The 24446-nt window shown below is 37.0% G+C and overlaps 2 protein-coding genes and 1 long non-coding RNA gene across 15 annotated transcripts in view; 1 reads left to right on the top strand and 2 right to left on the bottom strand.

Annotated features, from left to right (window-relative positions):
• Positions 1-354: 354 nt before the first annotated feature.
• On the bottom strand, positions 355-16318 carry RSRC2 (arginine and serine rich coiled-coil 2). Of its 7 annotated transcripts, none has more exons than XM_086347543.1 (11): positions 16199-16318; positions 12327-12483; positions 11241-11284; positions 10367-10444; positions 8625-8837; positions 7952-8155; positions 6796-6918; positions 4342-4421; positions 2812-3044; positions 2378-2467; positions 355-1335 (listed from the first exon to the last, which is right to left on the bottom strand). In XM_086347543.1, exons 4-11 carry the CDS (start codon positions 10372-10374, stop codon positions 1156-1158), a joined length of 1131 nt encoding a protein of 376 aa, XP_086203669.1. In that variant the 5' UTR covers positions 10375-10444; positions 11241-11284; positions 12327-12483; positions 16199-16318; the 3' UTR covers positions 355-1155. The 7 variants fall into 7 exon arrangements, 6 of the variants coding, with proteins under 6 accessions (XP_086203669.1, XP_086203670.1, XP_086203667.1 ...); XM_086347544.1 differs by having other exon boundaries at positions 2812-3041; XM_086347541.1 differs by lacking the exon at positions 10367-10444.
• The window catches only part of KNTC1 (kinetochore associated 1), a 70636-nt gene continuing 62497 nt past the window's right edge, over positions 16308-24446 (top strand). The window contains exons 1-5 of one of the 6 annotated variants that reach the window (XM_086347528.1): positions 16594-16699; positions 18309-18384; positions 18760-18938; positions 19596-19716; positions 23654-23769. In XM_086347528.1, the coding sequence (XP_086203654.1) occupies positions 18810-18938; positions 19596-19716; positions 23654-23769 (366 nt within the window). In that variant the 5' untranslated portion in view covers positions 16594-16699; positions 18309-18384; positions 18760-18809. The other 5 variants (XM_086347529.1, XM_086347527.1, XM_086347526.1 and 2 more) reach the window with 5 other exon arrangements.
• LOC147355376 (uncharacterized) overlaps positions 22667-24446 on the bottom strand; it is a 63899-nt gene continuing 62119 nt past the window's right edge. For both annotated transcript variants that reach the window (XR_015144454.1, XR_015144457.1), the window contains one exon: positions 22667-24379. This is a non-coding gene — a long non-coding RNA (uncharacterized LOC147355376). The remainder of the gene's footprint in view (positions 24380-24446) is intronic.

The raw sequence follows: 24446 nt of genomic DNA, 5'->3' as shown, positions 1-24446 counted from the left end.
CAGTGTTTCTTTCCCCAGAAACTTAACTTTGTCACTTAAGAGGCATCTCTCCCTAGAATTACTGTGCTCTGGGAAAACTAAACATTTATCAGAATGCATTAAGTAGTCTTCCCTTGTTCTACTGTGCTGCTACATTGTGGAGATGTTTTTCAAAGGACTTTTCCAGGGAAAGCTAAAAATTATGAATTTGTTTTAATAGAAGTAAATGAAGTACAAGTTCTGTAGTCCCCTCCTGCAAATCTATGCCCTAAATTTATTCAATTTAGTGACAAAGTAGACGGTTGTCTCTTTTAGCACTTTAGTCTATGATAGAAGAATTCTAAATGGATAATGAGGAAAGGGCATACAAAGAACTTGTTATAAGGCACTTTATTAAAATAAAAGTGCTTACATCCCTTTAATGTATTAATCTATTTCCTGAATAACATATGGAATATTAACAAATACTGTACACCAATTCTGTCCCTTATAATAGTAGGAAAACAGTATTACTTTAGTAAGTTTTTTCACTGCTCCCAACTTCCTTTTTACATTTTTGCTCACCATGGTATTGCCTATAGCGTAGTTGTTCTTAAAAAAAGAAAAAAAGAAATTTCCAGCCAGTGTCTTCTAACAGAAATTGCAAAATGCCATAGAAACCATAAAACAAATTCAAATAAGAATTCCAGGTAACTTAAATTAACACCAGTCTTGAGAAAAACCAATTTTATTATCATTACCACCCAGCTTTATTTGTGCTGGATTATGTACCAAATGGCCAGATCTTCTAAAGAACATCTACATAACATTTCTTTCATGTTTCAGGAGATGAAAATAACTGTACAAGGTTAAGTACAAAAAGTACACAAGACAGCGGACACCAAAAATTCATGTATGAGATATTTATCCCACCTGCAGCTTTTATATATTTGAAAAGTAGAATTCATGAACTAAAAAATATTGTCCTTCTATAGTCCTGTCAAGTTTAATGGAAGTGGGTTTAACCTGATTACAACACTAACACCAGTATCACTGATCTGATATTTACAAAAAAATCATATTTTTCAATAAATTAAAGTCAATGCAACGCCCATGCACGCTAGAATGCCAGCTGTTCGGTGATCAAGGACCTGGCATCAGAACCAGTCTGTAAGAGTCCCCAGTATAGTGTGGTCTTCAAACCGTGTCCATTCCTCGCATTGATGAGGTGAACCCCAAACCCATTCCTCTCTGTGTGTGGGTTTGTGATCTTGCCATTTCATACTGAGCATCTAGATTTCTAAATACTTCTTCCTGCTGTTTCAGTGTCTTGTAACTTTCTTCATCAACAGAGCTACATCCAGCTTCATCTTCACTCTAAGCAACAGATACAAAAATATACTATTAAGATGAATTCACCTAGACTAGCAAGTACTTCTCTCACTTAAAAGTCCTGGTAGATCATATTTTTGCAGTATATATTTGATCTCACTTAGCTTCAATTCGTCATTCAAGGCAATGTTCCTTCTTGGTACTGGGATAGAAGATGTTAACAAAAATCAACTTCATTCAGTGGGAATGAGAAAGAACATTTAGGACATGAAAAACTATGTAAATAAATGTCTAGAAGAAAATGGGGATCAAGTTTCATCTTTTCAATGAAAAACCAACTCCCTTAGTACTGACCAATATTTGAACATTTGTGGACATTATCAGGTTACTGTATAAAACCTAAGACTGTATTTGTTTATCTATACATTACTCAACAAAAAAACACAACCTTCTACATCTCCTTTAAAGGAGATGGTCCACTGGTTGGGAAGCTGCCTTCCAACAGTGGACGCAGGTTCCATTCCTTGTCAGGAAACTAAGATACCACATGCCATGGGGCAATTAAGTCCATAAAAAAGACCCTGCATGCTACAACTAAGACATGATGCAGCCAAAAATAATAATATTAAAAAAAACTTTCTTGAAAAAAATAAAAGAAGGTCTGATGACAGTTAAATCTTAACAAATACTCTATCAACAAATATCAAATTTAACAACCTCTATTGTCAGCTAGTGATAATTTATTGGTCTAGTGTGTTTCATTTATGTTCTATTCTCAAAATTAACCTAGAAAACATAAATAAAAATGCACTAGATGTATAGCAAAGGGAACTATGCTTAATGTTATGTGGCAGCCTAATGGAAAGGGAAGGGGAGAATGAATACATGTGTATGTATGGCTCAGTTCCTTTGGTGCTCATCTGAAATTATCACAACATTCTTAATCAACTATACTCCAATATAAAATTTAAAAAAAAAGGCATTAGAAAGTATCCAGAGATGGCATATCACTAAAATAACACTGAGAACCAATGTCACCCTAAAGATATAAATTTACATGAGTTTTAATACAAAGTGTGTAACTCACCTTAATACCCATTAATTTCCTAAATTTGACATTTTGGTCCTTGTTTCCAAAATTCAATTTCTCCCATATTTCAGCAGATTGGGATTTGTCCTGTTAAGAAACAATGCACTTTTAAGACATGTAAAATTTAAATATCTTTTATTAGGATACTCAAATTTTCCATAATACAGCCTAAGTAAAAAAACCATTAATGACATTCTATCAATGGAGTTGGTAATTGTCTTATATAAAACATAAAAACTAAGGAACTCTTTCCCTTTAATAAATATATGGGCATACTGGTTTTCTCTGAAAGTCTGACTTAGATCATGCATTTTTCCCCCCAGTATTAATAATAGTAGCAAGAAAGAGAAACCCAAACTAAATTATTCCAATCCAAATGAATTTTTCTAACTTAGAAATCAAGAACAAAACAGGGGAATAAGAAAACTTACTCCTTCTTTCTTGCCTTGCCATAGCATTTTCCTTTTTTTCTCTTGTTCAGCAAATTTCATTGGATTCACAGCTGCTGGGTTGTAATAGCTAGGTACAGCTATTCCGGTCTCTGCCAAAGCTTTCGCCTGCAAGGCTGCCATCTGAGCTGCCATAGCTATCTGAGGAGTTACTTGTGTTCCTGACGCCAAGAGGGCAGCAACATTGAGAACAGAACCTCCAGTAGCGGCAGCTGCTGATGAGGAAGCAAGTATGAATTTTAATGAAAACAAGCATCTTAATTTACAGTAACATTATTTATATGCAAGAGCTACTAAGGTGCAAAAGGCAGAGTATTTTCACCAAATATAAAAAAATGACTTGAGTGTTAAGCTTATAAAGCAATAATATTCTAGCAAACACTTAATGTATTCATCAATAGACATTGCTGTATGTAATTCCTTGTATGAACTAAAACTTCATTTTCTTCTCTGAGGATAAAGAGAATTCTGTAAACATGAAAAAGGTGTACGATTTCAATGGAAATGAACTATGGTGACTGTAGCTAAACTTTTAATAACTTTCATTTGAATGGTTCTTGATAGGTCACAATATGATTTCACTATATCATTTGAAACTCATATGAAATATTTAAAACTATTAAACAGGTTGTTGTTGAGTTGTTAAATTGTGTTTGACCCTTTGTGACCCCGTGGACTATAGCCTGCCAAGCTCCTCTGTTTATGAGATTTTCCAGGCAAGAAGACTGGAGTGGGTTGCCATTTCCTTCTCCAGGGGATCTTCTCGATCCAAGGATCAAACCCACATTTCCTGCACTAGCAGGCAGATTCTTATCACTGCGCTACCTGGGAAACCCAAACAGGTTATTACACTCACTTAACAGATAGATACCTGGCCCAAAATAAAAAGTATCAGGTCTGGTACTTCTACCTTCCAAATAACATTTCATACAAGCTCTCTTTGATCACCCTTAAGACATCCACAGGCAGTGCATTTATGTCATATATAAAAGCTTGGATTCCTTAAGCAGTGATGGCTAACATGCTACGTGAACAATAGTAGTCACTATTCACTTGTCAAAATTATCTACACTGACCAAGTCAGAAATACAGCACAAAAAAAGTTTTATGAGGTAGAAAATTAAAATAACATGTTCAGGACTTCCTCGTGTTACAGAGAATAGAAACCTGCCTGCCAACGTAGGGCAAATGGGTTCAATTTCTGGTCAAAGGAGATTCCACATGCCGTGGAGCAACTAAAGCTCGTGAACCACAACTAGTGAGCCTGTGTGCTGCCACTAATAAAGACTGTGCACCTGGAGCATGTGCTCTGTAACAAGAGAAGCCACCACAACGGGAAGCCTGAGCACCGCATCCAGACAAAGCCTGTGCGCAGCAACGAAGACCCAGTGCAACCAAAAATGATTAAAAAAAAAAAAGCTAAACACACACACACAAACAAAAATAACATGTTCACAAGTCAGTAATGGTTTTTAAAATGCCGTACATCCATAATAAAGAAGAAAGATTTACCTGCAGCTATTTCCTGTTGTTTTTGTTTTTCAACCATTTCCTTTTCTCTCTGTTCTTGTAATTTCTTTGCCCTTTCCAACCTGTCAAAGACAATTTAATAAAAAATAACAACATACAGCCAACATTTATCTTTATATGTATACATGTGTAGGCACAAAACACTATATAGAATTTTAAATAAATTTAGTATTTTCCACAAACTGACATCTGCATGTGAGAAAAAAAGCAATCATTCTTAAGCTGGTATCACAGTCACAATCCAATGTTATTTCAATACTGGTTTTAAACATTTTTAAATTTACTGAATAGCCAACAACTCTAACAGCTTTTATGTATAGTTCCCAGAGAACAGTTAAAATGGTTAAGAGATAAAAATTATTCAGTCTTCATCAGTGCTGGTTACAGGAGAAGGATAAAATTTAACCTTGCAAATTTGAAACACTGAAAAAATATATCCGAGTAAATTTTAGGTTATGTTCAATAATTTACAGAATTACCTAAAAGCTTCTTAAGTGAGGCTGATTGGGAGTAAGGCCAATCAAAACATGCAGATGATATTTATATTTAAATAGACTTTATTGTCTCTAAATTAAAGGAAATTAAAAAGGCAAAAATAAAATTTCTAAAAGGGCAAGCAAACCCTTCCTATAATCTAATAAAACAGGGGAAAAAACTATTAGAAAATTATTTTTAGGAGATGAAGAAATTAGTAAAGGAATTGGAAACATGAAACACAAACTCATCCCCAAGCAAAATAAAAACAAATTCTGGTTCACACTAAATTCACTAATGAATACACATACTAAACAAAATGTGCTGTCAAGTCAGCACCTGCTATATTACAAATCTTAAGTAATGTTATCTTCATAATGAGTTCCTGAAAGAGAAACCCCTTTTCTTCTCTGAAGACTCCTTGATTTACCAATCATAAGTTACACACTGTCCCCTCCCTCCTTTTAACATGGTATAAAGAGGCAAGGATTGGGGAAAGTTTTTTGGGGGAGGGGAGCAGTGGGCACGATGGGTAAAATATAGTGGTAGAAAACTGGCATTCCCTTTTTAACAATTACTGAAATTTACATAAAAGGAATATAGCAATCTTGCACACATAAAGGAAAGGCATGTAGTAAAGCCTCGAACTTGTCCTTGGAAACAAAAGTTTCTGATTAGAATTAATGTTAAAATATAGATTTATAAATACTTAAAAATATTTCAAACGTAGTTTTAGAATTCTGTTATTCAAAAACAAAAAACAAAAAGTCTACGTACTGTAGTTTAACAACAAATAACCACCCTTCAAATTTCAAGGTAGCCAAAGAATAATTTGGTATTCTGAAATTAGAGCATTTCATGTATTGTCATCTGAAAATCACTCAGGAGACTAAGTCAGTTTTAGAGGCTAGTCACAAACTCAACTTTAATAAAATCAAAAAATAAAACACAAAAAAATTCATGATCAAAGTTAATGAACTATTCTTCATACATTAGTTCAGATATTGTGGAAAATTATTTCCTAACTCCGTTGATTTTAGTTTCAGGAAGAAAGTGTTTGACAACTTTTTGTTTGCATATTTTAAATGGCCATTGCAGGTTTGGAATCAACACCATTCACTAAGGTGAATGGAATGAGGAAGGGGTGAGCTCACACCTTTGCTGCTGCTGTTCAGCTGGAGTTTCTGCCAGGCTGGGTTCGCAGGGCAGCAGCCCATCAGGTTACATTGTGATAACTGTATTTTTGTAATGAAAAAAAAAAATACAAACTCAATTTCATAGAGAAAAAAAATCAAAATCGAAAGATTTAGTTTTCAGAATATGGGAAAACCTGCAAACAAGGGCTTGTATTTTACTTTACTTCTTGCCTCTATCAGGTAGTTCAGTCAATGGTTTCGCAGATTTAGTTAGATAGCCCTGTTGTTTGTTGTGTGGTCCCACAGTCACCCATCTTTGAAATATTATAAAACTTAAAAATACAGTGATCTTTCTACGGTATTAGCAGTAAAAATTTTAAGATCAAATAAAGTGGTTCATTATTTGGCACCTTCAAAATAAGAAAATTACTGACAGAATTCTACTTATTGTTTCTGAGACTGTGTTCTTAGGAACAAAGAAAGTAATGACAAAGCAGTTTTAGAGACAAAATGGACAGAGTTCTTAGATCAGATTTAGGATTTTTAAAAACGTTTCCAATTGCAAACTGAAAATATTTATAAGTCTAGATTGGAGAAAAATGAATGAATTAATCGTGGAAGAGAAAAAGAGCAACTGCTGCAAAGTACCTTTTCCAGAATTAACAAACCACTTACATAGCTCTGTATCACAAAGCACCAAGTAGTCATGGCTACATTTAGTTGTTTGAATTCTTCTGACTGAAAGCATTCATTTGCCCTACACAATTGAGTATCCATTTCAAGATGAAAAGGAGAAAAAAAATCCATCAAACAAAAATATACACACCTCCGAGCTAAAGCTTCTTGTGCATCCATTGCTGTGTTTCTGCCTCTAAAGGGAGGTGGACTAGGAGTTCGGCTTAAACTTCTGCTAAATCTTCTTGGTTTTTCAATTCTCTTCTTCCTATCTCTTTAATAAGTCATATTTTACATGTCAGTATGGCCAAGTAATACTTTACTTAGTCAAAATCACAGTTACATAGTTCAAACTGTGTAAGACTAGTTTTCCATAAATTCAATGTAAGCACTCCTTTTTCAGATAACATTTAGGTTGTTTCCAATTTCTTGCTATTATGCCCAATGTTGCAAAAGTTAAAAGATATGTACATTAGTAATTTTACACATGTGTAGGTCAATATATGTGCTTCCCTGGTGGCTCTGCAGTCGAGAATAGGCCTGCCAATGTAGGAAGACACAGGTTTGAGCCCTGGGTCAGGAAGATCCCCCGGAGAAGGAAACAGCAACCCACTCCAGTATTCTTGCTTGCAAAATCCCATGGACAGAAGATCTTGGCAGGCTATAGTCCATGAGGTAGCAAAACAGTGGGACACGACTTAGCCACTAAACAGCAAGGTCAGTATGTAGAATAAATTTCTAGTAGTGGAATCAATAGGTTAATCATACAAGTGACAAACCCAAGTTCTTATAATAAGTTTAAGTGCACTTATACCCATATTTCAGCCTTTTATAGGCTGTTTGACTTAAGGAGCAATAAATTAACAAAGAAGCTTCCCCACTAACTTTATACCAGTACCTGTGAATACAGATATAATATACTATTAGTCCATGGGATCGCAAAGAGTCGAATACGTGTGGCCTAACTGAACACTATTAATAACTGCTTTGTAGGGAATAAACCTATTCTTTGAATACTTGAAGTGATCTTTATTGAACTTCCAGTTTCAACAAATTGAAGCCTCCTTCCAATCAAGACAAGTTTGAACTAATAAGCTCATCTTTTGAATATCTGAGAAAATAAACCAGTATGGTGGACAGAGCCCATGTACTGACTTTGCTTTCAGATACATCTGGGACCAAGTCCTAGCTTTACCATTTAAGAAGAGTATGATACTGAACTTCTTGGGCAAGTTACTTAACCTCTCTAAGTCTGACCTATCAGACCCTGTTCCTATCTGAGTTTATTCAAGATGATAAGTACCTACCGACTTCTACTCCTTGTCCTACTCCTGCTTCTACTCCTATGCCTGTGTCTTGATCTTGAGCGGGAACGAGATCGGATCCGACGTTTTCTTTCCCTGCTTCTGGATCGTGATTTCTTCCTCTCTCTGCTTCTGGATCTTGACTTCTTCCTATCCCTACTCCTGGATCTTGACTTCTTCCGCTCTCTGCTTCTACTACGATGACGCCTAAAATTAAAGCACACAAATTTTCAGTTATTTAAGAGTTCTGTGTTCAATTATAAACATTATGAATTATCTGCAGCATATGCAGCCAATACTCCTGTGTTGTATAACTGAAGTTTTTTAATGAAAGGAGTTACACAAAAAATAGACCTTTGTTCTTATTTGATGATGCTTCCTAGAGAATAACGTGATGATGTCAAAAATGGAATGTTTCCTACCCCAATTTAAGATTTAGTTTAATAGTCAGCAGCAAACAAATCCTATACCAGCAATGTAAGAGGACTGTTATATGGGCAAACTATATATAGTTTTCAGCAATACTTTTTTTTTCCACTGTAAAAGACAGACAAATCAAAAAGTTAAAAATTCCAAATTTTCTAACCAAGATTTTGTTGCATTGCTCTGTTAATGTAAACTTTTTATGTAATTTAGAAGTTCTGTAGAAGGCATTAACTTAGGAAAAACTACTTACCTTTCACGAGACCTAGACCTTGAGTGACTTCTGCCTCTTGATGATTTTCTTTCTTTGCGTTTGTGTCTGTCCTCACCATTTTCAGATGAATTCAGCCGCTCTCTTCCTTTATCAGAAGAATGTTCTTTGTCATTATGTTCCTCAGACTTGTGTTTCTTAGACGACTTATCTTTGGATTCATGTCTTCTTGCCTGTTTTAAGAAGAAGTTGGTTCTTTCAGGAAAATAGTGCAACAAAGAGAGTTAGTATGGGTATCAGAAGCAAAAATGTTGTGATGCAACATTAGTAACCTTAGGAGTGTGTGGCAAATTTAAAAAAGATCTAGTTTCACATCACCCAAATGTTGCAAATATATACTAATTTTACTTTTTCCTTATACATCCCCCAAATGCAGTTTTTACCCCAGAATATTTTCAATATCACAATTAAAACAATGACTTTCAATGTTAAAATAATATAAACCATTATTTCAGAAAAACAGAAATCCCTCTTGTTTCTTTTATCTAAAAGGGAAGTACACATGTATCAAATTTTTTTCAAATTCCCAACAAACCTTTTAGAGAAACAGACCATATATATATATATAAACACAACAACTTCTAAATCCAGAGTACATAGTAAGTTAACAATAGTGAAGATAAGGACACAGAAATGCAGCAGAAAATGCATTTCCAATTAGGCAGTTAAGTAAAATTAATCTAAGTATTAATATTTTCTGCAATTTCAAATTACTTTACGCAGAGTTAAGTGTCCTTTTTATATAGCTATACTGCCACATCCTTTCTTAAAGACGGCTCTTGATTTTTCTCCCAATGTCTACACTGTGAAGCAATCACTTTTCATCTTGCAATATCCCAACAGGCTTGGAGTTCTATTACATTTCATGTACCTAGGGTAGAAAATGGCAACCATATCTTTTAATTTTTATGAAATCAAACTAGGTATAACACAATTAATCCCTATACCATTATATAATACATACTTCCCCCATATTCTGAAGAATTATAAAAACTGAGGCTTTTCCTTTCACAACATATGCATTCAGAGACTGAGCTAAATCAATTGTATGATCAAGTCTCCATCCTACACTCACTGAATTACAAAGTGCTAAATGTTAGATTCCCCCACATTAGGATTTGTTAGATCCATCCTATAGCTAAAGCTTACAATCCTGGACATTTCAGAATCACAATTTTAAAGCTAGAAGGAAACTCAGATCCTCAATTCCCCTTACTTTATATAAGACTAAGACCTCAAGTCACAAAGCTACGTATTAGGAGAGTTGAAACCAGACCCCATATTTGATGCCCAGACTACGAGAGGACAGTTAGCTCATAGGTTCCAAACTAGACCTTAGCATATTTCCGAGATTAACTTTTCTTAAAAACAAAAAACTCAGTCAAACATTTTGGAACATGCACGATGATACGTTTGAAAAGGGTCATAGTAGGTAATTCATTATTTTGCAGAAAAATGAGAGACCTGGAGACACAGCTAAAGTTTAGTTTCAATGCCAGTTCTCTGTATGAGCTTATAAAACACTATTTTCTTGATTTTGCCATATGGCGGCAAAGTGGAAAAGCTTTAAGTGGTTAAGCTTGCAAAAGTTTTAGAGTTTATTTTAAACCAGTTTTCCAAACATAACATTACTATTATTTTAAAAAGAAAAAAAACCATTTAAAACCCTTAACTGATTTAAGATATACTTAAGGGAAATAGGAGTTTGAATGACTAATAGTTACCTTATCATGAAGTAGGCTTATTATTTTGCTATCTGAGTCTGCAGCGTCTTCAGTTCAGTCTCTTCGCGCATTAGCACGCTGAGTATGATTTATTATAGAAATGTTATCATGTGAGCTAAACAAAATAGTCATTTTCACAAAAACTCTCCTAAATTAAAAATGTAACAGAGCTTCCATTAGGGGAAGAGGTGAAGTCCCTGCCCACATTTGTTTAAGGAGTCCCTTGCCCAGCCCCCAGGAGACTCTCCTCCCTTTTGGCTTCTACTTCTGCTCTTCCTCTGTTGGCTCATTCCTTGTCTTCTCAGGTGGGCAAGTTATCTCTTCTGCAATACAGCTGCTGTCTGTATCCTCAAGTTTTGCTGTCACTGCCACCTTTCCAGCTGTCCCTCACTGACGCTTTTATTTCAAAATTCAGTATTACTATTAGGGAACTAGTTTACTAATGAAAAGGACTCTTGTTACCTTCCACAAAGAAAAAGTAGCCCATAGATATCCAGAGTACTGCTACTTAAGAATGATTGCTATTTAAAAATCCTGAGCAGTCGTAAGGCATAAGGAGACTCGGGACCTCAGATTAATGGAAGCTCTGTGCAACAGGCCTAAAAAACCAATTATATTCTTCATATGAAATTTTTATGGTGAATATTTTCACAACATAACATATTAATAGTTTCTGAATGAACTTTTCATATAAACAACTATCTTCTTGAAAAAAACGATGAATCCAAATCATGCTTATTTTATAACTCAATTAAACCTTTTAAATTTCAAGTTTTGGTACTTACCTTGGCAATATCATATATTCACACAAACATTTCTACCAAATACTTTACAAGTATTTTAAAGTGCCTATTCACTACAAAGTGTTAATTACCTCTTTGCTTCTGCTCCGGCTCCTGTGTTTTCTTCCTTCATTATCTGTGAACACACAAAAATTCACTATAAATAAACATATAAAGACATCTCAAACATAAATTCCAAAACTCACACAAAGAACGTTTCTGTCCATTTGCCTAACTAAAGAATTTATTAAATATTTACTAGTCAAGTAAAGCCTCTAAAGCCTATTTTTTATGGCAGGGGTGGGATATTTGAAACAAATCAAGCAATCTGAGTAAACCAGAATATAATCAAGTAAGTAAGTAAAGGAAGTTCCACAAAAAGTCCACGTTCTATGACACATGACCAAACAGAAACTTTTAGGTGGCCACAGATTCTTAGTATTTTACAAAACATTCTGTCCAGTCCATCTTGTTTCCTATTACACAGCAAGTCAAAAGGACAGAAGACTTCCTTTAAAAAGTAGTTGTGATGATACTGCACAGTTTCCAATATATAGATAAAAAATCACACTTAAAACCATTTTGTAGATGATTATCTGTGGGTACAAAAGATATATAACTAAATCCCGGGTCTTAAAACTTTTATTAAACTCATTTCTATTCTACTTCTCATTTAAGTATTGATTCATTAGCAATACAGCATGCTTTCTATGCCACATCAGTCTAGTTTTTAAAAAAAGAAGTTAAAGACCATTTCAAAACACAACTCTTGCTTTCAGAAATAATCTAACATTAAGTTAAAAAGAAAATCAAGGTTAAAAATATTCTTGTAACTTATGTCAGAGATGTGAAATAAATTCAGAATACGCCACTGCCCAGACTGCATCTTTCAAAATATTGTTTTGCCTGTGTTAAAACGACAAAATTTAAACCTCTAGGGCTAATATTAATGTGACACAAGTTTAATCATACAGTTTGAAAAATTATGAAACTTCTGTATTAGGACATTTTTAGTCCTCATAATTGAAAATTTCTCCACCAAATTACCAACGCACTTTTCACTATTCATTTCTCAATTCGAAGAACACATATAAACTGTATCAGTAAACTAATATCTTTTACATTTTCACATGGATTATAAAAATGCTGGTAGTGGTATCTTTTCTAGCAATTCTTACCTGACTTTCGTTTTCTTTCTCTTGACCTTGACCGTGATCTTGAATAATGATGTTTTGAGGCTCTAGGAGAAACAGATACATCGGACTGCTCTTTTTTCTTATCTGTATCTGGGGATGTTTTTTCTGGGGCTAGTCCATCTCGTTCTGTGTCACTAGCCTACAAGTTCAAAGAAAAATCTTTGTAAATTCTTAACTGCTTTAAAAATGTTTTCAATTTCTTAAAAGAGAGAGGAGGAAAGAAAGACACTTATCCTTGGGTTTTACACAATTAAAAACAGAAAATCAAGTAACCAGAACAGCTGATTTCCAAGTGGCTAAATATGCTTTGTACTTAGTAAGTCTGAGTAAACTGAAACGACTAACCCAATACCAAACAGACGTATGTAACTGGATGGATTTTTTTTATTCATTGTTTTTACATCTTTTAAAACAACGAGGAAAGGAAAAATAAGGGTCCAAGGATTTCCAATAAATACTTAAGCAGAGAAAAGAGTCCATTTTAGATCTCTGAATTCATTTAGTTGCTTTTACTACATGGGCATAACAAAAAGGCATTTTAAATGAGCTGTGAAAGGTTAAAAAGACTGAGGACTGTGAAATCTTAAAAAGCAGAATGCTTCTAGAATATTACACATGAAAAAAAAAAACTAACTTACCTATCCGAGAACCCAGTATTAATTTCATTAACCCTCTTTAATGAAAGCCCCTTGGCACAGTGCTTCTCCAAGTCTGCCTCTCCTCACATACGGAAAAATTGTTTCTGCTTTAAAGCATTTTTAAGTTACACAATACAAACTTTAAAAATGGAAAGAAACAGTCAAGTGTACACTCACTCTGAGAGACCTGATTTACCTGAGACAGTAGGGTCCTTCATTTAACTATCAGCTCTTTGTTTCCCAGTTTACAAAAGGGAACATCTTTTTTTTTAAAAAAGGAAACTTCCTGTGCCTTGATCATGACATAGTACTCAGCACAGAGATCAACCAAAAAATGAAGAAACTAATTCCAGTTATTAGTTTTCCATTAAAAAATGTATTTCTGTAAGAAATTGATTTAAGTAAGTCATAGGAGAAACTAGAACCTTAATGTTCTTGAGTCAGATTCTGATAAAAGGCAGGGAAAACAGTTTCAGTATATGTGGAAGGTGGTGACCCATCTGACCAAAGAGGGAATATGAAAGAGTCAATACGCTAATATGCCTGAGGAGCTAATTACTTAGGGCATGAATTGGCAAAGTATGGCCCCTAAAAATGACTTTTACATTTTTAAAAGGGTTGTTAAAACAAGCAAGCAAGAAATGTGACAAGAGACTATATGTTGTATGTGGTCCACAATGCCTAAATCATTTACCAACTTGCTCTTTACAGAAACAAATTTCAATGGTGAATTACTATACATTTTCAGCAGAAGGAATAATCACATGATAATGAACTTCTTCTCTTAGGAAAATTAGTCCAGAAAACAAACACCAAGTAAACTAAATGGACAGTAATTTAACAAGTGAAGTTTGAGAGGCTGCATTATTTCACCAACTTTTTTCTGAGGGTCAAAAATGAACCCAACTCACTCAAAGCTGGACATTTCAGGAATAAACTAATACATTTAAAGGGAGGGATGTATTTACAGACTGGGTTAGGATAAAAGACATTATGTGTTAAGCGTCTAACAATATTACCAAAAAACAAGAAACAAGTGGAAGCACATAACTACTGGGGAGGCTCATTCGAGCATATTTGCTTCTTTATGTATGGGTCGTATCTAGAGTCAGAAAAACTTTTGTGCAGAAAGGCTCTCATCCCTTAGAATCAGACTCAACTTTCATTCCACAGATGGGATTCAGCAATATGAGCTGACTCACCACAGAAGATACTCTATCTGCTGTCTATTAATATATGATACTCTTATCACACAACAAAAGAGGATTCTGATTTTCACACTAATACTGGTTATTTTCTTTTATTCTTGCCCTCATCACTATTCTTAAGGATTGTTTATAACAAGTTTATGATATGTTGGTCAAGTTACACTGAATATAAAATAAAGCAACAGCAAAAACTTCAAGCACTGCTATCTCTTCTCTCAGTGCATGCCACTTTTCTGTCCAACTGAGACAGCATACCTGAAACCACTGGCACATCTCATTCACTTCTAAGACATCATGACTAGTTAAAAATCTTTCCATGGAAATGCCAGCATCTAGCCCAGGTCGTAAGTTTTCAGTCAATGGTTTATTTAACTACATGCTTAACATTAAGGAAGTCCGGCAACAGGGAAGCCCAATGTCCTTGACTTAAAGGAAGGCACTCTGTAATACGGGGTAATAACACATCAAACAGCCATTTTCATCTGTAAAATATATACAACAAGACGCCAACAAAAACCATCGTATCACTAAACAGATGAATAATAGGCGGCCACTTAGACCACCCTAAGCTTTTATGTCCTTTAGGATATTTTACAGTAATTAAGATCTCAATTTAATAAGTTCAGTTCTGTAAATCTTATATGCTAACTGCAAAAATGCCCTTCACTCTAGCATTTGCTCTATTAGAAAAACACCATGGTTTCTTAAAATTTACATCTTTACTCAATGACGCTCAAGACACAATATACCTATGTTTTCGCAGTGCAAAGAGAAGTACATTGGACTTAATACTAGGCTACATCTCCAGGGGATCGTGTCTTTCTATCGAACAAGGCACTGAAGAAACAAATGTTTTCTTAATATCTGAGCTCAGGTAAAACAATATTCTTCCAAGTCACTATTTAAACAAAAGAAAACACCAAATCGATTATTTGCACAAATACCAAATAGCCTGCCGACTGTTTGAAACTGGTTCGATTGTTATCAAAAAACCCAGTTCTAAATCAAATCGATTAGGAATGGGGTGACAGGGAGGGGCAGATTAACGATTTCTAATGCCAGATGGAGTACTCTATATGTAATAATCCTATTTATTTTCGAAAGCGAGAAAACAACTTTTTAATCAGTAGAAAAGGATGCAAAATGTTTGCAATTTTCTTTTAACCGGATAAAGTAAAACGAAATATTCCCACAATAATGCGACCCATCTGGACTGGGTATCATATCCAAAGTAGGTTTATTTTACACAAGAGGTAATTGAAAAATTATAATTTTCATTTAAAATTAAACGGGCCAATGAAGGACTCAAATTTAAAATAACAACGCCAATGATAGGGCTTGATTGTTTCTCAAAGACTTCAAAACGGAGCATCATCAGTCCGAATTCGTAGTTTCAAAGTCTTCTCCTAATTAAATCGAATTTCTACCCCCTTCCAGAAACTCGTTCCCTAGATGCTTACTAAGGAATAAACTAAGGTTTACGCAGACGCAACACTAATCGAAATTTTGCGATTAGAATTGTCTCATTGAGCGTAGGCAAAATGATCGCTCCTAGACTGCTCTTTTCGCGTTCTATCCCTTACAGATACCGCCTTTCTGACCCAATACTTTTCAGAGACGACCCCTGATCCCTTTTCTCTTTTCCCCAGCCCTCTCCCACTGCGAACATAAATGCCCAAGCCTTAACGAAATTCAATATAACCCACTAACTAGTGAGTAAGCTAAACTGCAGTCAGTCCTGTGAACCAAAAGGAACCAAAAACTGGGAAAGAGACAGGAAAGTTCTGGAAAAAAAAAAAAAGACACTCCCTGCTGCTCCCCACCCCCAACAACAGCGCCTTATTTCCCCCTCCCTACAGCAGCCAGCCATGATGGCGGGCGCAGAAGAAGGCCAAGGCGCCATTTTGTCCACACACAAGTGCGGACAACAGCCCTGGAAGCCGCTCATCCCTTCTTTGGAGAGTAACAGGAAACTATCCATGATTTTAAACTCAAGTTTGGCACCCACCGCCATAGTCCAGAGTCCTGGCCGCAACGGCGGCGCCTCCACTTGCCACTTTCCACAGTACTGGCCGCTTCGACGCTTCGCCACGGACTGAATCGCTCGCGCAAGAGACCCGGATGGCACAAAGGGGGAAAAGGCCCGGCGCACAGCACAGCTTGCTGGGAGGAAAAGGGGTGGGGATAAGAGTTTCTGTAGCAACGCGGTTAGACGGTGATTGGTTGTTCTTTTGAAGGAGCCGGTAAGGCGGGGAGAGGGCGGGGCCAAGGACGTACCACAGAAAGATCTGCCTGGATTTCAGAACTGGTGGAATTTAGGGTGGGGCGACTTCCTATTTCGCTTCTAGAGCAATCTTGGCCTCCCCTAGTCGCCGTAGAAGGGGTTGGGCTTGGTTTTCTCCCGCCAATTTAAACCTGTGGCAAAGACCCTAAAGACTCTAGTAGCGGTTGTGGGAACGTGGATGCGGGGGAGGTAAATTTGAGTGTTCTTTAATTTCTTCAATTGCAGGTGAGGAGGGGGAACCACGCTACTATAGGAGCTGGGGGGTGGGGTGGTTTTAGGTCGAAATAGGAGAAACCTCAGCTCAGTTTGGGGTGTTATCCTGTTAAGACGCCGGCGGGAGATTGGTTGGAGTTGTTTCTTGCTGGCCCATGTCTAGCTGAGAGCACTTAAGCAAGGAGGCCTATTTGAAACTTTCATTTCGTTTAATTCGTTTAGGGTTCACTCAGCACCCAGAGTAATCTCAGACTTAATCACATCACTCACAGGCCTACTTAGTATTTTTTCCACCCTAGCACTGAGGATGAAAGCCAATCTTGTAATCAAGGATTCATTGGTTCCACCTGTTGGTTTAGCCCCCGCACTATCCCATTCTTCATATGGCCCTACAGCAGCCACAAACTCATTCCACCCTCTGCATCTTTGATATTTGGCCTGCATCTTTGTCCCCCCTGAGCCTTGCATAGTTGCCTTGTCTTGTTATTCGGATCTCAGCTCAGTTGTCATCTCTTTCCCCTTCCAGATTTTTCTTATGCGCCACCCCCTGTTCACCTGAGCATTATTTGTAGTTGTGCATTTACTTATTTTTTCATAGGGAAGCAGTATAACAGTTAATAACTGGCATGAATTTGAATCTTCTCTAGCGACATCGTTAACTCATTTTAGGTGACCATGGCCATTTACTTAGTTCCTGATTCATGCTTCTCACCTGTAAAATGGATTGTGCAGATTAAATGAATAATACATTCAAACTATTTTGCCTGCTAAATACCGCATTTATTTCTGTCTGTCTTTCCTATGGGATATGAATTTCATAATGACAAAGACCTTTTCTGTCTTCTTCACAGATGTATTCCCAGCTCCTAGAACAGTGCCTGACACATAGTAAACTTTTGTCAAACGAGTGTGACATACCTGGGAGGCTGATAATATTTCTCTGTTCTTACAGATGTGGGACTCCGAAACTCATAGAAGTATTTACTTCAGCCTGTCTTAATCTCCCAATTCCCGCCCAAACACAGACACTAAAATTATTGTCTATTCTAATGTGCCTTGTTTTCGTGCCCTTGCTTACATTCCTAGTAAGAGCTCTTCCAATATTTAAAAAGCTCCTGTAAGTACTAGCTCAAATGTTACCTTCTTCCACCAATACAGTAGTGGATTAGCTGCACTTAAAAGTGAGTGCTTGCCGTGAAACCAAGCATTGTTTTGTGAACGTTTGAAACTGGTAATGACCTTTCTGGCTATGTACAACTGTATTCCTATTTTACAGAAGAGAATTGAGGAACAGAAAGGTTAAATTACTTGCTTGACCACAACAGATTATTAAACGTAAAACAGCTCCAAGTCAAAAATCATTTCTTTCCTGTACTGTTACTGTCGAAGATTTAAAAAAATATCTGAGCAGTTATCAAAACAACTGTAACTATTTGGTTATTTTCCCCTCCAGTCTTGATCCAAGCATTGCTTTTCATTTTAGTATTCTATGCCCTGGAGACCCAGTGAAATGAGTTATTTAAGTCCTTGCTGATGAAATAGTTAAGTGACTCCTAAGGTTACAGACACACTCTTTGGTCCAGTCAGAAGCCTGATCCGTTTTTTTCCACCTCTTGTTAAGATTTATGGCGTAACAATTCTGGAAACATGAATGGACATGGTTTTTTAAGTTCGTCTGGAACCGTAACCAACCTAAGGTATCCCAGACAATATGCATTCAGAAAGTTCACTGTTTTTTGCTATTCTGGTTAAAGATGTTTTTCAAATGAAAGCTTGTTATAATTTCACCTAGGTATACAAAATACTAGAAACTCTAGGACACATTGGTAAGATCGAAATTGCCCGTGTCCCTAAACCAGTATGTTCTTCTCTAGTGATAATCATAGTTCTAGTTCCATTTATCTTATTGATCCAAAGTGTCTAGTGACCACAGAAATAACACAGAGAAGTCTCTGTTTATTGGTGTGTATGTGTATATTTGTATACATATATATATATGTATTTAATAAAGCCTTTTTATTTCCCAAGGAGCTGGAGTCTATGCAACGATGTAATTTGGTCTGATTTTACAGTTGTCATAGGGAAGGCAGTGATTCCTGATCAGGAAAACAATCTCAGAAACATGTGGAATGATATTGAGCTGCTAACAAATGATGATACAGGAAGTGGGTACCTAAGTGTTGGTTCAGGAAAAGAACACGGAACTGCTTTATATCAAGTAGATTTACTAGCAAAGATCTCCTCTGAAAAGGTAATGGTTATGTTGCTGTTTTCATTCACAAAATTTTTACTGTGTTTACTAAGACTGGTAGCCACAAGGTAGTTGTTTATAAATGAGTATAGTCCTTTCTCGGGGATTCAAAGTTTAGTGTCAGATTACTGGAAATTTCCATCTGAATTCCCCATACATCATTTTAAGGTCAATATTCCAAACCTAACTTTTCATACATCCTCTTGACATTTTAGAAACACAGATGTATGCAAAAATGATACAAAGAATATCTACCACCAGCTTAGGAAGTAAAACATTACCTAGAATTGAAGCAAGCCCCTGGGGTCTCTCCCTGATGGTCCAGTGGCTAAGACTCCACGTTCCCAATGCAGGATTCAATCCCTGGTCAGGGAACTAAATCTTATATGCTGCAACTCAGAGTTCGCATGCCACAGCTAAAGACCCTGCATGCCACAAAAAGATCTAGGATCCTGTGTGCCACAACTAAGACACGGTGCAGCCAAATAAGTAAACATTAAAAAAAAAAGAAACACTTGACTAAGTTATATGGGCTCAAGAAAAGAGGCCTGTCAAGTGAAGTTTTAAACTTGGGTGCTTGGGTGATGACATCATTGATGACTATTGTTAAACATGTATGAAAATGCTTTATTTTCGTCCTACTTTTCCCTCCCCCAGGCCTCATTAAATCCAAAAATACAAGCATGCAGCTTAAGTGATGGGTTTATTATTATAGCAGACCAATCGGTGATACTGTTGGACAGTATTTGTAGATCTCTTCAGTTACATCTTACATTTGGTAAGTCTAACGTAATGCAGTAAACAAATTGGAAGTCAACTATATCTTGCTACCAATTTCTACAGCATTGCCTTTTCTTTACTCCATTATTTATAAGACTTGAAATTAAACTGATTTTAAGAAATGAATCTTGAGTACCAGATGGAGAGGATACTGAGATGATCCTTTCTGTCAATAAGTCTAGGGAAAAGCATACTAGGAGAGCAACAGTTGATTTGCAGGGTTTTTGTATTAGTAGAAAACGGCTTCCCTGGTGGCTCAGTGGTTAAGAATCTGCCTGTAATGCAGGAGACACAGGTTTGATCCCTGGATCAGGAAGATCCCCTGGAAAAGAGCATGGTAACCCATTCCAGTATTGCCTGGAGAATCCCATGGACAGAGGAGCCTGGTGGGCCACAGTCCATGAGGTCGCAGAGTCAGACACGACTGAAGCTACTTAGCACACACGCATGTTCAAGTTCCTGGATCTTATGCATAATTTCAATACCATCAGGAAATATTTGAATACTTCTAGCACTATATATATTTAAAATGTGCTTATGAATGAATTCCTATTGGATTAAAGAGCTTTAAGTATGTATATGCAAATATGGATTTAAGAGTAAACTAAGGGACAAACAAGTCAGTGGTTTTGTTGGAAAATAGGTGAAAATATTGTGAAAGTTTTTCTGAAATTTTTGAATGGTTCTATGAAGACCTACAAGACCTTTTAGAACTAACACCCCAAAAAGATGTCCTTTTCATTATAGGGGACTGGAATGCAAAAGTAGGAAGTCAGGAAACACCTGGAGTAACAGGCAAATTTGGCCTTGGAGTACGGAATGAAGCAGGGCAAAGGCTAATAGAGTTTTGCCAAGAAAATGCACTGGTCATAGCAAACACCCTCTTCCAACAACACAAGAGAAAACTCTAAACATGGACATCACCAGATGGTCAACACCGAAATCAGATTGATTATATTCTTTGCAGCCAAAGATGGAGAAGCTCTATACAGTCAGCAAAAACAAGACCAGGAGCTGACTGTGGCTCAGATCATGAACTCCTTATTGCCAAATTCAGACTGAAATTGAAGAAAGTAGGGAAAACCACTAGACCATTCAGATATGACCTAAATCAAATCCCTTATGATTATACAGTGGAAGTGAGAAATAGATTTAAGGGCTTAGATCTGATAGTAGAGTGCCTGATGAACTATGGACTGAGGTTCGTGACATTGTACAGGAGACAGGGATCAAGACCATCCCCATGGAAAAGAAATGCAAAAAAGCAAAATGGCTGTCTGGGGAGGTCTTACAAATAGCTGTGAAAAGAAGAGAAGAGAAAAGCAAAGGAGAAAGTATCTGAATGCAGAGTTCCAAAGAATAGCAAGAAGAGATAAGAAAGCCTTCCTCAGCGATCAATGCAAAGAAATAGAGGAAAACAACAGAATGAGAAAGACTAGAGATCTCTTCAAGAAAATTAGAGATACCAAGGGAACATTTCATGCAAAGATGGGCTCGATAAAGGACAGAAATGGTATGGACCTAACAGAAGCAGAAGATATCAAGAAAAGGTGGCAAGAATACACAGAAGAACTGTACAAAAAAGATCTTCACGACCCAGATAATTACGATGATGTGATCACTGACCTAGAGCCAGACATCCTGAATGTGAAGTCAAGTGGGCCTTAGAAAGCATCACTAGGAACAAAGCTAGAGGAGGTGATGGAATTCCAGTTGAGCTATTTCAAATCCTGAAAGATGCTGCTGTGAAAGTACTGCACTCAAGATGCCAGCAATTTTGGAAAACTCAACAGTGGCCACAGGACTGGAAAAGGTCAGTTTTCATTCCAGTCTCAAAGAAAGGCAATGCCAAAGAATGCTCAAACTACTGCACAATTGCACTCATCTCACACGCTGGTAAAGTAATACTCAAAATTCTCCAAGCCAGGCTTCAGCAATATGTAAACCGTGAACTTCCTGATGTTCAAGCTGGTTTTAGAAAAGGCAGAGGAACCAGAGATCAAATTGCCAACATCTGCTGGATCATGGAAAAACCCAGAGAGTTCCAGAAAAACATCTATTTCTGCTTTATTGACTATGCCAAAGCCTTTGACTGTGTGGATCACCATAAACTGTGGAAAATTCTTCAAGAGATGGGAATACCAGACCACCTGACCTGCCTCTTGAGAAATCTGTATGCAGGTCAGGAAGCAACAGTTAGAACTGGACATGGAACAACAGACTGGTTCCAAATAGGAAAAGGAGTACGTTAAGGCTGTATATTGTCACCCTGCTTATTTAACTTAAATGCAGAGTACATCATGAGAAACGCTGGGCTGGAAGAAGCACAAGCTGGAATCAAGATTGCCAGGAGAAATATCAATAACCTCAAATATGCAGATGACACCACCCTTATGGCAGAAAGTGAAGAGGAACTAAAAAGCCTCTTGATGAAAGTGAAAGAGGAGAGTGAAAAAGTTGGCTTAAAGCTCAACATTCAGAAAACGAAGATCATGGCATCTGGTCCCATCACTTCATGGTAAATAGGTGGGGAAACAGTGTCAGACTTTATTTTTCTGGGCTCCAAAATCACTGCAGATGGTGACTGCAGCCATGAAATTAAAAGACGCTTACTCCTTGGAAGGAAAGTTATGACCAACCTAGATAGCATATTCAAAAGCAGAGGCATTACTTTGCCAACAAAGTTTCGTCTAGTCAAGGCTACGGTTTTTCCTGTGGTCATGTATGGATGTGAGAGTTGGACTGTGAAGAAGGGTGAGCGCCGAAGAATTGATGATTTTGAACTGTGGTGTTGGAGAAGACTCTTGAGAGTCCCTTGGACTGCAAGGAGATCCAGTCCATTCTGAAGGAGATCAGCCCTGGGATTTCTTTGAAAGGAATGCTAAAGCTGAAACTCCAGTACTTTGGCCACCTCATGCAAAGAGTTGACTCACTGGAAAAGACTCTGATGCTGGGAGGGATTGGGGGCAAGAGGAGAAGGGGACAACAGAGGATGAGATGGCTGGATGGCATCACTGACTTGATGGACGTGAGTCTGAGTGAACTCCGGGAGATGGTGATGGACAGGGAGGCCTGGCGTGCTGCGATTCATGGGGTCGCAAAGAGTCGGACACGACTGAGCGACTAAACTGAACTGAATTGAGAGAAATTGAAGTGTTTTTGTGAGAAGAGCTGAAAAATTAATGAATTATTTTAAAACAAAACTTAGCTGAAAAGGAATTAGAAGGTATGCACGTGAGAACAAAATCTTGATCTCAACATGTAGGAGGAAAACCCATATTTTGTGTAATCTTAGCATATCTACCCTGATGGGGCCACAAGATTCAGTTTCACCAATGGAAAGTGAAACTCTGTCTACATATAGTACTCTGTGTACAGATATTGCTAGTGAATAATTTTAGTTATAAACAATTTACGTTCTACTGCCTTTTGTCTTAGTCTTCCCCTTGCAGTCTTCACTTCCCCTGGCCTTCTTGCTTTTGTGCAAACAATAACTTTCTCACCTCCTTCAAATTTTTGTTCAGATCTGACAAAGGGAGCTGTCCTGAGCACACCAATTAATACCACATGGCTCTTCAGAGCTCTCTTTCCCTCCTCTGCATCACCTTTGTTTGTGTCATATAATTAGATTGTTATGCTGACTGTTTATCATCTATTTCTGCCTTAGCATTTGAGTTCCATGAAGATGGGACTCTTGGTAATATTCTCAGATGTATACAAAAGGCCTTGAGCAATGCTTAGCCTATCAGTGCTCAGCAAATATTTATTGACTAAGAGTCAGTAGCATTCCTTTTGCCATTAATCACTACTTTCCTGAAATATTTAAAAGAAGCTTCTTAAATCGTTGACTTTTAATAACAAAATTTGCAATTCTTTGTATTGAAAATAAGCATTTTTGGAGGAAGCTTGGCATAACTTTGATTTGAAATTTTCAGATACTGAAGTGGATGTAGTTGGCCTGTGTCAAGAAGGAAAGTTTCTTTTGGTTGGGGAGAGAAGTGGCAACCTACATCTTATTCATGTAACGTCAAAGCTAACATTACTCACCAATGTAAGAGCTTGTTACCTTGTTATGTTTTTCATCTTCATTATCTAAATTCTGAACTATCTCTTAGCTAAAAACTCTAGCAAAGCTTTGCTTGATTTGTGTTTTAAATTACAAGAATAATGCTTCTTAACGTTGAATTTAAGAATCATAGCTTAGAAACTGAAAAAAATGCATAACCTGAAAGTTGAGAATTACGTTTTTTTGGGTGGACTTTCTGAGAACTTTAAGCCCAGGGGGCAGTCTCTCAAGATAGCTCTGAGGGACTGCTCTGAAGAAGTAAGAGAGGAGCTAGGATATATAGGAGTTTTGCAAGACAGACCATATAGTTGGAACATCAAAAGAGTACTGTTAACTAAAGAAAATCAGGTATCTCAGGTTAATGAATTTAGTGTTTTCTATGTATGGGAAGATGCAAGAGTGGGCTCACTGAAATCATTCCTTGATATGTGCACCTTTACCACCCAGGGCCAGTATCAGGCACTTCCCCATCCAGAGTCCCTTCCGTGTACACGTGGGAGTAGCTGCCGTGGCTGAGGGCTGGCCAGTGGGCAGCCTGTTCATCTCCATCCTGAGTTCCCTCATGGCTGGATGTGGCTGCAGCATCCTTTGTTTGCTGAAATGGCAGGCAACATTTTTTAATCCACAAAACATGACATAAGTGCAAAATGGAAAAATTACAG

Source organism: Bos grunniens, chromosome 17 (genome assembly GCF_055505025.1).
Source record: "Bos grunniens cultivar Pamir isolate PY7600 chromosome 17, Bosgru_T2T1.0, whole genome shotgun sequence".
NCBI classification, from domain to species: Eukaryota; Metazoa; Chordata; class Mammalia; order Artiodactyla; family Bovidae; genus Bos; species Bos grunniens.
This window is presented reverse-complemented; position numbering and strand designations above follow the sequence as displayed.

Excerpts from the sequence above, each read along its gene's own strand:
- RSRC2 (XM_086347538.1), bottom strand. Across the intron at positions 8,816-11,240 it reads GCCGGAGCAGAAGCAAAGAG|GCAAGAAGACATGAATCCAA; the intron begins GTAATTAACACT and ends TTCTTAAAACAG. Across the intron at positions 6,919-7,951 it reads AGGACAAGGAGTAGAAGTCG|AGATAGGAAGAAGAGAATTG; the intron begins GTAGGTACTTAT and ends GACTTATTAAAG.